Source organism: Mobula hypostoma, chromosome 13 (genome assembly GCF_963921235.1).
Source record: "Mobula hypostoma chromosome 13, sMobHyp1.1, whole genome shotgun sequence".
NCBI lineage: Eukaryota > Metazoa > Chordata > Chondrichthyes > Myliobatiformes > Myliobatidae > Mobula > Mobula hypostoma.
The window spans coordinates 80489883-80502785 of NC_086109.1; the positions used below are offsets into that span (position 1 = coordinate 80489883).

Here is a 12903-nt window from a genome sequence, read left to right on the forward strand (position 1 = left end):
TCCCTCCACCTACACTAAAAACAAATAAACACAGCAGAACAGGCACAACGACCTCCAAATCCCCCTCTTCTGCTCACAAAAAAAAATGAGAAAGTTCAGGCAAGAAACTCAGAATATTAAAAACGACAAGACTGAGAAAGAGTCTATCGTCCAAGTCCATATCCAGAACGCAGAAAACCTGGGTAACCTGGATGACATTCTCAGGGCTCAGCAGCAGGCCTTTCCCCTCTCTGTAGCGGAGCAATACCCCCCTCCGTAGTAGAACGACCCTACCAGCGGTCAAAATTCAGGCAGCCAATGATTACCTTCTGCATTCGCCTCGATGTTTCAATCTTCCTCATTGTCAGTTACCCCCACTGATGTTGTAAAGCTAACTTCTTCGACCACCAAACTATAAACACATCGGTTATTTAATATGCTAAATGACTGTTTCCATCTTGTCTGCAAACTTCCTTGAGCTGAGCGACTCAGTCAGCTTGTCTATTTTGAAACAAGCCAAATTAAGTGATTGTCTTATACTGCATGTCTGAGTGGCAATAAAGCAGGTACGGTGAGCTAGCATCTTACTTCTCACAGAGTGTCTGCATATATACAGAGCTTGTTTGCAAAGCTGTGTTTTTAACTTGAAGCTGATTGATCACTGCTTTCCATTTGCATTCTAAGAACGGAAGACTCTTTCCCATTTATGATTTGGGAACAAAGCAATATAGTTGGATGCTGACTTACGTCTGTTTGTTATCTTACAAATGGCAGCTGAGGTGTTTAGAAAGCCGAGATTAGCAAACAACCAAGGGGTGAATATCCATCACAGTTCTTTCTTTATCTTTCATTAGCGTCACGTCACTGCCTCATTTATCTTACAAAATAAATGAGATTATTCAGTAGGCTATGTTAGCAATCAAAAGGCTTTCATAGAATTCTTAAAGCACAATAAATAAATACAGATTATGCACAGTTGACATTTATTTATGGAAGACAACTTTATTTGTGCAAAATACCCAGATTTCCCAGGTAAGTTTTTTTGTGTTTTCACTGTTAAAACAGGAGAATTCAAATTGAAGTTATGGTGACGCAGGCCTCGTGCTGTGGAGGTATGAAGGTTGTACCAAGACAAGAGTTATGATAATGTGTAGGCAAAGGTAGTTTACAGATCGTGTAATGAAATGCAGGAGGAACTCAGTAGATCGGGCAGCACCTGTGGAAAGGAATAAATAGTCAGCGTTTCGGGCTGAGACCCTTCATCTGGACCGGAAAGGAAGTGGGAAGAAGCCACAGTAAGAAGGTGGTGGTGGGGGATGGGGGGATGGGCACAAACTGGAAGTTGATAGGTAAACACAGATGAGGGGGAGAGGGATGAAGTGAGAAACTGGGAGGTGATAGGTGGAAAAGCTAAAGGGCTGAAGAAGAAGAAATCAGATAGAAGAGAAAAAGAATCTAATAGGACAGGAGAGTGGACCATGGGAGAAAGGGAAGAAGGAAGAACACCAGAGGGAAGTGATGGCAGGTGATATCGGGTTAGTTAAGAAAAGTGATGCTGATGAAAAATGTCACAATTCTGAAGTAATATTGGCTTCTATCATGTAGATTCAATTGGTTATTAATATCTGTATTATCATAATGTGATTGGTAATTGATTAATGCAAATAAGCAATTTGAACAACCATATGGTTACCTAATGGTCAATATCTGTATCCAACTTGTCAATTTTTGTATAAAGGTGGTTTTTTATATATATTAAACTTTAGAACAGTTCAGTGATGGGGCTGGGCTGTTCTCTTTGGGGATAAGTAAGTAAAGTGAGAGTGAGGAATGAGTGCGAGTTTTTACAGTACGGTTAATTGGTGATGACAGAGGCTTGCTTCTGTAAGAGTGGCCAATGCACGAAAGTCAGAGAAATGGCTTGCAAGTCTGCACTGCATCCCATCATGCATGTCAGAGCACCTTGGAGCGTTAACATTCAGCACAGGAACAGGCCCTTCAGCCAACAATGCTGTGCTGAAATCATTAAACTAGTACTAAATGCCTAACTCAGTGACTGCAGGTCTTCATGAGTTCCTCGCGCAGTCCAAAGACCTACCAGTTGGTAGGTTAATTTGACATTGTAAATTGTCCCGTGATTAGGCTCGGGTTAAGCTGGGGGATTGCTGAATGGTGTGACTCGAAGGGCCAGTAGGTCTTATTCCACATTATATCTCAACAGATGGAATATGCACGGAGAATGTTCATGCAATTTTTATGGAGAACCCAGCAGAAAAGTTATGGACTTTCACTCAGAGTTTCCTGTTACACAGCTGGTGTAAACATTCAGCACTAATTATTGGCCAAAGGTTTGTCAGGGTTATTTCATTCGTGAACCGAAGAAAAAGCTGTGAAAGGATTCCTTCAGCTCTTGCATTGTAGTCACAGCACTTTGCTTGCTGGTTGGCTCTGAAGAAAAACTTTGACCTCTTTCCAAGACAAATTCTATATAAAATTGGATCCCAAGTCTTCTTTCACAATTTGCCACTATTTGTCTGAGCAAAGTACACTCACTGGCCACTTTATTAGATACCTTCTGCACCTTATAAAGTGGCCACTGAATGTATGTTTGTGGTTTTCTGCTGCTGTCATCCATCCACTTGGAGGTTCAACATATTGTGCATTCAGAGATGCTCTTCTGCACGCCACTGTTGTAATGTGTGGTTATTTGTGTTATTGTCACCTTCCTGTCAGGTTGAACCAGTCTGGCCATTCTCCTCGGGCCTCTCTCATTAACAAGGAGTTTTTGCCCACAAAATGGCTGCTCGCTGGAATTTTTTTTTTGTGTTCTTCACATCATTCTCTGTGAAGTCTAAAGTCCTATTGTGCGTGGAAATCCCAGGAGATCTGCAGTTTCTGAAATACTCAAACCACTCTGTCTGGTACCAGCAATCATTCCAGGGTCAAAAGCACTTGGATCACATTTCTTCACCATTCTAATGTTTGGTCTAAATGACAACTGAACCTCTTAACCATGTCTGCATGCTTTTATACGTTGGGTCACTGCTACATGATTGGCTGATTAGATATTTGCATTAACAAGCGGGTATACAGATGTACCTAATAAAGTGGCCACTGAGGGTAAAATCTGTAAAGTGTCAGAAGTCAGACAGGGTGCATTTCCTCAATGAGGTGGATTGACCCTGATCTGTGGTTTCAGAAATTGCTGAAATCTCCAGCATGATGTTTGACCAATAAATTCTGGAACAATGGAAAAGTCATTGCAATATTTGCAGTGTACAAAGATCCGTAAAATTTGCTGACTGCAACCCTATGTGTAGGTCCCGGAGTTTACTCTCAATGTTTCCTTTCACCTTCAAGCTCTCCCTGTGATGCATGTTTCACTTAAGGGATTAGGACTCGAAGATTTCATGTCTGCTAATCTCATTTCAAAGTTACCTCTTGCTTAAAACAAATTTGCATTGTTGAAGGGTTTGAAGTGGATGATTTGAATGCAATAGCACACTTAGACATTCCAGAAACACTTATAAAAGGCTGCATCAAATCAAAGCAAGTACTGAGAACCAGGCAGTTAAAATAGGGTGCTGCCTCAACTATGCACTAAAAAGTTCTGTTTTGAGGTGGGACTCAAGATGAAGGGTCTCAGCCTGAAATGTCCACTCTCCACTTCCCTCCACAGATGCTGATTGACTCTCTGAGTTCTTGCAGCACCTTGTGTGTCATTTCATTAGGTGTTTGGTGCCAGGTGGGGCACGCCGTTGGTGAACGACATCCTCAGTCATCTTCAGTACAGCTGATTCCTAAATTGGTAGGGTAAACTTTGACAACAATTATGGAAGAAAGGGACTTTTCTGTGTTTTTTGCATTTAATTACACTTCATTTGAATGTTATTTCATGAACTAGCAAGACCGAGGCTGCTGGGACGAGCATATTAGACTATAAGATGTAGGAACTGAACGAGGCCATTCAGCCTGTTGAGTCTGCTCTATCAAGTTCCAGGTTTCTGCCTCACAATATCCATCTGTTTCAGTACTTAAACTCCTCTTGTGCCAACATCTGCTACCCCTTAGCGTTGAGATCCGCACTATTTCACCTTTCGTGTGAAAGTTTCCAAGATTTGCATCTGAGTGGCCAGACTCTAATTTTAAAATATCTACCCATTTTGGGTCAGACTTTTACAGCCGAGTCACTCCTACCTTGGCACTCCTAACAGCAGTGAGGTAGGGCAAAAGAGACATAGATCAGTGATGTTCAATTTTATCGCCATTCAATCGTATACCCATGTATACCAACAAATGAAACAACATTCCTCCAGACCAAGGTGCACATCATGGTACATATAACTCACACACGACACATCAAGTAATATTACCACAAATAAATTCACAAATAACGAAGTATTTTCCAGAAGATTCACATTTAGCATAAGGTGCATTTGCGACACGTTAAAAAGTCAACAGTACAACACTACTGGCGCTTCATACGTGATGCATCAGAGTTCAGAATTACATTGCAATTGAGGTGATTGTGTACCTCACCAGAGTGAATGTTTCTACATCTAATAATGGAAATTTATGCCAATTGTTTAATATTAATGGCATATAGAATGCCCCTGCTATGCCCCTGACATTTTGATGCAGAGAAAAATTATGCAAAATAAATTTGATTAGTCACTGAGCTCTAAGAAATGAATGACATTGCATTAGGCATCAACCTCCTTAAAAGTTCATCGCTGTTAAGTGGCTTGCATCACTCTGAATATGTGCAGGAACAATGACAGGTCACCCCATTGCCTACTTACTGCCCCGCTCTCCTCCCACATAGGATGAAGTCAATACATTATAAAATGGGTTCCTTCTCTCCAGAGTATTAACGCTGCTGGCTGTATTATGTGCTGAAAATTGCATAATTACAGGGACTGTCAGAAGTGAGTTATGTTCATCTTTTCACTGCCAGAGGTATGCCTCCTTGGACATAGTTTCTTTCCAGCATGAATTGGGATATCACCATAGTGACAAAGGCAGAATTTACATGGCTTTAAAGAATTTAAGCATCAGAAAACAATGTTTGAAATGGTTAGAATTTGAGATTCCAGCGGTAAAGTATAATGCCTGGGATCATCATAAGGAGTAAATGATTGTGTAGAGCCTTTAAAGTAATTCTAAAAGCCGCAGGAATGAATTAGTTGTGGAAATGAATGAGCGTGTCAATATCAAACATAGGCTGTTGTTTGAAATACATTCTGAATGTCAGTGAGCAAGGTAAGCAAATCTGGACACACGCAAAGTTCAAAGTAAATTTATTATCAAAGTACATATATGTCACCATATACAACCATGAGATTAATTTTCTTGCCGGAATTCACAGTAAATACAAAGCAACACCACAGAATCGTCGAAAAAACTGCACACAACAAGATGGATAAACAGCCAGTGAGCAAAGGACAACTAACTGCGCGAGTACAAAAAGAACAAAAAAATGAAATAATAATAAATAAACAATAAACATTGAAAACATGAGATGAAGAGTCCTTGAAAGTGAGTCCATAGGCTGTGGGAACAGTTCAGTATTGGAGTGAGTGAAGGTGTCTCCTCTGGTTCAAGAGCTTGATGGTTGAGGGGTAATAACTGTTCCTCATGATGGTCTGGATCCTGAGGCTCCTGTATCTCCTTCCTGATAGCAGTACCAAGAAGAGAACATAGCCATAATTGAGGGAGATAGCCTGTACTTTCCCTGTTGTTGCCTCTGTGCAATGATTTTGGACTGGCACATAATTACTCCATCACTAGCTGACAGTAGTATTTTCAGAGTTGAGATAAACCCATCACGTCTTCCAGGAAAGCTGTGTGCTAAGTATTCCTGTCATCTATACTTACAATCCACGGTCAGTAGTTACCTTAGTAAACATTGTTCTGTCCTGTCCTCTCTGCTTCCACCCTCTCTAATATACCCAGTTCCAGTCTCCTTCCATCTCCTTGGCATGGCTGAGATAGTGTAGGGTGCAGGATGAATATCTAAGCCAGTTGCTATAATGGGAAATGGGTGTGATGTGTAAATGAAGTGTGAGGAAAAATACAAGCATGAGATTCCAGTACACAGTGTGACAATGGTGTAATATCAGGGATGGAAATTTAACTGTAGGTCACACATCTTTCTTGTTTTAAACCAGAAATACAGGCAACTAAGTCAATTTTAGTCCCCTTACATGAACACAAAGCCAAAGTTACCTCCACAACTCTCATTTAGTCCTTGATTTCAATGTTATCTGTATTCCTATACCGGGAAGCCTTCTAGAGAATCTGGTTGCTTGTTGCACTGAGCTGTTACCATGGTTATGAAAGACATTGTATTTAGATTTCTTTGCATGTCTGTGCTAATATTGTAAATCTGTTACGGCCAAAATTGTTCAGAACAGCAGGGAGGCGTTAATTGTCAGCGACAGGCTTTCAAATAAAAGGTATTTAGTAACATCTGAGGAGCAGGAGGTACATTTTCTGGAAAAATGGTCTTCAGTGGTGATGGAATTGGAAAAGCAGAGGGCTCTTGCATCTCTTCCAACTGTTAGAGAACAGCTGTAACGTGTTCCCACAGGAAACATGATTGGCCATCCTCTCTCCTCTTTTATTCTCCCACATCTGACGTGGCACTAAGTAATATCAGTGTCACCAGCATGTGTCACAATTGCCCCAAAGGTGGCATCAGATCCACCCAGAGTTCTGGAGAAGCAAAACTGATACTTGGAGCATTGAGTTGTATTCAGAGAGGCAGAAGCCATGGTTCTCTGCTAAAATGATTATATATTGTATCCTCCTCCTTCTCTGCTATTTTCTTTCAGATTCCTTCTACTTCAGCCCTTTACCACTTCCACCTATCACCACCCAACTTCTCACTTCATTCCCCCACTTCCGCCACCCACTCACCTTCTCCCTCATCTGGTTTCACCTGTCAGCTGCCAACTTGTATTCGTTCCCCTCCAGCACTCCCCCTCCATTCTTATTCTGGCTTCTTCCCCCTCCCTTTCCATGCCCGAAACGTCGATTGCATATTCTCCTCCATAGGTGCTGACTGACCCACTGAATTCCTCCAGAATTCTGTGTGTGTTGCTCTGGATTTCCAGCATCTGCAGAATCCCTTGTGTTTCTGGTATTGAATCAGAACTTTTTCTTCAAACTCCCTAGAGCAGATGGACATCGGATTGCAGCATCTTGGCCAGAGGAGATCACCATTCAAGAGGGCTGGAACTCAGCAAGTGATTTAAACTTAAAGTCAATAGGGATGTCATGTTTAACTTCTGAGAAAATGTGAGATCTCCCCCCTTTCTATAGAGACATAGAATATACAGTCAAAGGCCACTGCATTAGATACAGAAGTAACTAAAAAAATGGACATTGGGTGTATTTCTGTATGTTTGTGATCTTCTATTGCTGTACTTTGAGGTTTGACATACTGTGCATTCAGAGATGCACTTCTGCACACCACTTGTGATTATTTGAGTTAATGTTGCCTTCCTGTCAGCTTGAATCAGTCCGACCATTCTCCCCTGACCTCTCTCATTAACAAGGCATTTTCATCCAGAGAACTGCCGTTCACGGGATGTTTTCTGTTTTTCGTACTGTTCTCTGTAAACTCTAGATTCTGTTGTGCATGAATATCCCAGAAGAACAGCAGTTTCTGAGATACTTAAACCAGCCTATTCTTCACTCCACGGCTAAAGTCACTTAAAGTCACCTTCCTTCCCCATTCTGATCTTCAGTCTGAACAACAACTGAACGAACCCCTTGACCATGTCTGCATGCAGTTCTGCATTGAGCTGCTGCCACGTGATTGGCTGATTAGATATTTGCATTAACAAGCAGGTGTACGGGTTTACCTAATAAAGTGGCCACTGAATGTGTTATGAAATGCCAAATGCTCTTAGGAAATGAAACACTATCCTTCCATCACTGGTCTTTGCTATTCTGAAAAGGTCAAGCAGAACATGGCTCTGATGTCTCTGCTTCACTAGAACTAAATCTGCTGGCTGGGTCTCATCTCCTGACCTGTGGCAACATTTAATGGCTATTAGCTTGGAACCTCCTAGCCATGTCCAAAACAGCAAAACTGAGAGATAAGCACAGGGGAGTTTGATACTTATCTGCAAAATTGACATCACAGGATTATCATTTTGCTGTTTGTGGGAACTTAACGTGTACAGATTATTTGCTGTGTTCCTTACATTGCAAGTTTATGAAGTACTTGTGGATTGCAAGATGTTTAGAGAGGAGACTTCGGAAATGCAAGACTTTCATTCTTTTTCTTCAGGAAATTGGCAAGAGTGCAGATTAGAGGCAGCACAGTAGTATCACGGCACTAGCTGTAAGATCTGAGTTCAATTCCTGCTGCTCTCTGTAAGAAGTTTGTAGACTCATAGAAACATAGAAAATAGGTGCACGAGTAGGCCATTTGGCCCTTCGAGCCTGCACCGCCATTCAGTATGATCATGGCTGATATTCCAACTCAGAACCCTGTACCTGCCTTCTCTCCATACCCCCTGATCCCTTTAGCCACAAGGGCCATATCTAACTCCCTCTTAAATATAGCCAATGAACTGGCCTCAACTGTTTCCTGTGGCAGAGAATTCCACAGATTCACCACTCGCTGTGTGAAGAAGTTTCTTCTCATCTCGGTCCTAAAAGGCTTCCCCTTTATCCTCAAACTGTGACCCCTCGTTCTGGACTTCCCCAACATCGGGAACAATATTCCTGCATCTAGTCTGTCCAATCCCTTTAGAATTTTATACGTTTCAATAAGATCCCCCCTCAATCTTCTAAATTTCAGGGAGTATAAACCTAGCCGATCCAGTCTTTTATCATATGAAAGTCCTGCCATCCCAGGAATCAATCTGGTGAACCTTCTTTGTACCCCCTCTATGGCAATAATGTCTTTCCTCAGATTAGGGGACCAAAACTGCACACAATACTCCAGGTGTGGTCTCACCAAGGCCTTGTACAACTGCAGTAGTACCTCCCTGCTCCTGTATTCGAATCCTCTTGCTATGAATGCCAGCATACCATTCGCCTTTTTCACAGACTCTCTGTGTGACCCCATGGGCTTCTTCAGGGTGTTCCAGTTTCCTCCCAGATTTCAGTCATACGGTTAGGGTTAGTAAGTTGTGGGAGAAACTGGGAGAGGCAACACTTGTGGCTGCCCAGCACAATCCTTGCTGATTTGATTTGACGCAAACGATGCTCTTCTCTGATTATTTCGATGTACATGTGACAAATAAAGCTAACCTTACTGAAAAAGCAATTTAAAGGCAGTGGAAGCTACAAGTTTAAAGAGCTTTTCTCAGAGTACTGTGCAAAAGTTTTAGGCACATATGTATAGATAGAGATTTTTGCTCAGTACTGTAGTAATTTTATGCACTGCACTATACTACCGCCACAAAAAAAAACAAATTTCAGGACTTATTAATGCGTGATGATAAACCTAATTCTGATATTGTGGACTGAGAATGGAAAGGTGGCAGGGAGAAGGGAATCATGGTCAGGGAAAGAGGAATGAGAGGCAGGGGAGTGGGAAACACTGAGAGGCATTCGTCATGTTCAGTAAACCAATAGTCTGGAATCAAATGACCTTGCCTGGTGTCTCAGGGCTGGGTGTGTTTGCATCCGTGCCACTCCCTGCCCCGGCACTCCTTCTCTGCCACCTATCCCATACCCTTCCCACAGTGCTCCACCCTCACCATTCCCAACACTTTTTGCTCCTGCCAGATTTACAAACTTGCTCTCCACTCCACATTGACAAATAGAATACTGTGTAAAAGTCTTAGACACCTTAGCTACATATGAGGGGTGATTGATATGTCCGTGGCCTAAGGTAGAAGGAGTCAATTTTAGAAAACCTAGCACATTTATTTTTCAATGTAGACCCCTCCTACATTTACACACTTAGTCCAGCGGTCGTGGAGCATACGGATCCCTTCTTTGTAGAAGTGGTCCACAGCAGGGGTGATTGATAAGTTCGTGGCCTAAGGTAGAAGGAGATGAGTTATTAACTTCAAACTTTCTGCATTATCACTCAAAGAGTTGAACTGCACGTGCATGTAACGAGAGCATCTTGGACCTCCAGGTAGTCCACAGCAGGGGTGATTGATAAGTTCGTGGCCTTGGGTAGAAGGAGATGAGTTATACAGCTCTTGTTACATACATGTGCAGTTCAACTCTTTGAGTGAAAATGCAGAATGTTTGAAGTTAATAACTCATTTCCGTCTACCTTAGGCCACAAACATATCAATCACCCCTGCTGTGGACCACTTCTGGAGGTCCAAGATGCCGACTTCTACAAAGAAGAAGTAGAAGAAGTATGCTCCACGACTGCTGGACTAAGTGTGTAAATGTAGGAAAAATAAATGTGCTAGATTTTCTGAAATTGACTCCTTCTACCTTAGGCCACGAATGTATCAATCACCCTCGTATATGTACCTAAGACTTTTGCACAGAACTGTACAAATTTATTTTTTTAATAAGAGCTGATACCCTGATAGTACCACACCTAAGGCACCACACCACAATGTGTCATCTATGCTCTTCCCAAGTAAAGTCCTTCTGTAACTAAACGTGTGTTCATGCATTTTATAAAATAAAATACAGGAACACACATTGCTTTCTGTTGTATCTGTACGGAGAGATATATACACTTGCAGCACCATCATAAACACATGGCATTATCATTACAAACACGGCATTCACATGAAAAACATAAATTATACAAAATTATTCAAGAAAGAACTAAAAAAAAAGAACACAAGAAATACAAGAAAGAGAAAAAGTCCATTGTAGTGCAAAATAGCCATTGTGTTAATACACTGAGAAAGTGTTTCGGGTTGTGTGGAACTGAGCAGTTGAAGGAATGTAGCTGTTACTGAGCCAGGTGGCCTGGGACTTCAAGCTTCTCTACCTCCTGGCTTTTTACTTATATATGTAAAGAGATCAGTTCTAGTGTGCAGACAGGCCTAATTTCACACTGTCTACATAATGAATTGGAAGGTGGAACTGTTCCACTTACAGAGCACTGAGCTTTTCACCCCCTTAGCTGCTACGCACCCAACTATACCCTTGTGAAATACAGGAGCTATTGAATCAGCCACGACTATTCTCATCGGAATTCCAGTAGGAAGCTTTGCTGGAGACTTCACACAATTGCTTTGGTCTTATGTTTCCAGTTGTAAAAGACACTAACATTTTTGTTTATTCTCTCTTTGCACAGTGATGTGGTTATAGATGATGAGCCCCCGTGCCCAGAGGAGATAGATTATTACTCTGACTACTGCATTGAGGACGACGATGATCCCATCGACCTGACCGCTGAGGTTGACGAGAGCTCTGAGGATGAACTTTTTTGCTGAGTGGCGATGCGTATTATAGAAGCTGCAAAAGATGGCTAACATTGCGGGAAGATCAAAGCTCTTTGTTACCATAGCGAATGGGAACTGAGCAAAAGCTTCATGAATACAGCTTGTACTTCTCTCTTCTGAGGCAAACTCAGCGGAATTTGCATCAACTGCCTCGTCTGTGGAGTGTTACTCAGCCTTTTGTCATTCTTGAAGTTCTAACTCTTGTATCCTGCTTATTCCCATGTCATAGCTGAAAGTAGAGAGAAAGCAAATCTGTGGAGGGTTGCAAGTCCTGCATTCCCAGAGCACCGCCCAGTGTCAGAGAATGGACCATATCTTGGCATTTGCATGGACACACCTTCAGTGACTGAACCCAACCAGGGTGGATGCTGTTCACCTCAGATAAGGTTGACGAGTCGTTAACAGTCTTGAACACCAAAGCTGAGACTTAGAATATGGAACACTACTGCACAGTGCAGGCTCTTTGGCCCATGATGTTGTGCCGACATTTTAACCTACTCTAAGATCAGTCTAACACTTCCCTTCTACGTAGCCCTCCATTTTTCTATCGTCCATGTGCCTATCTAAGAGTTTCTTAAATATCTCTAATGTATCTGCCTCTACAACGACCCCCGCAGGGTGTTCACTCATTGAGTAAAGAATTTATTCTATCTCCAACATCCCTCTATGCTTTTCTCCAATCATCTTAAAATTATGCCCCACTGGTATGGCTATGTATTTCTCTCATGTCTCTTACCATCTTGAACACCTCTATCAAGTCGTCGCTCATCCTCCTTCACTCCAAAGAGAAAAGCCCTGGTTTGCTCACTCTATCATCATAAGACATGTTCTCTAATCCAGATAGCATCCTAATAAATGTCCTCTGCACTGTCTACCTCCTTCCTATAACGGGGTGACCAGAAATGAGCACAATACTGAACTTCTTTTCTCTTGTGCCCACTGGGTAGCAGACTCATACCCTGCCTGAGCCCTCCATTTAGTCTCACTAACAAGGTCCTATTCCAGTGCTTTGACAGATTCATGGACTTGAACTTAAGTAGGACTAGCAGCAGAAGGCCATTTGCCCCTTGAAACTACTCTGCCATTCAATAAAATCTGACTGCTATCCTCAGCACCAACTTCTTCCTTGTTCCCTATAACAGAAAACCTGTCCTTATCTCTGAAAACAGTTCACTGACTCATCATCTGCAGCTCTTGGATAGGGAATCCCAAAGAATCACAATTCACCAGAAACAAAGATTCCTCATCTATATCCTAACTGGGCAAATCCTTATTTATCTCTCTAAATCCAGTTACCTCCAAAATGATCTGAGTGCCTCAGGGTCCCCCTGACCTGGCTCTGATGCCCTCCAAGTTCATGGACAATTCCATGAGCATCACTGAAGCATTGACACAAGCATCAAGATCATCAACAAATTGTAGCTGCCTTCAGCAACTTTGAAAATGCATCTGTTGTAAATTGTAGGGCCACAGGATATAAGATGGGGCATAGTGAAAGTATAAAAAAAATCACAAGCTGAGTGATTGG

The 12903-nt window shown here is 42.0% G+C and overlaps 1 protein-coding gene across 1 annotated transcript in view; it reads left to right on the forward strand.

Annotated features, from left to right (window-relative positions):
* LOC134355337 (cytosolic carboxypeptidase 4) overlaps window positions 1–11366 on the forward strand; it is a 242630-nt gene extending 231264 nt beyond the window's left edge. The window contains exon 24 of the mRNA XM_063065098.1: window positions 11228–11366. Coding sequence (XP_062921168.1) covers window positions 11228–11366 — 139 coding nt within the window. The remainder of the gene's footprint in view (window positions 1–11227) is intronic.
* Window positions 11367–12903: the final 1537 nt, after the last annotated feature.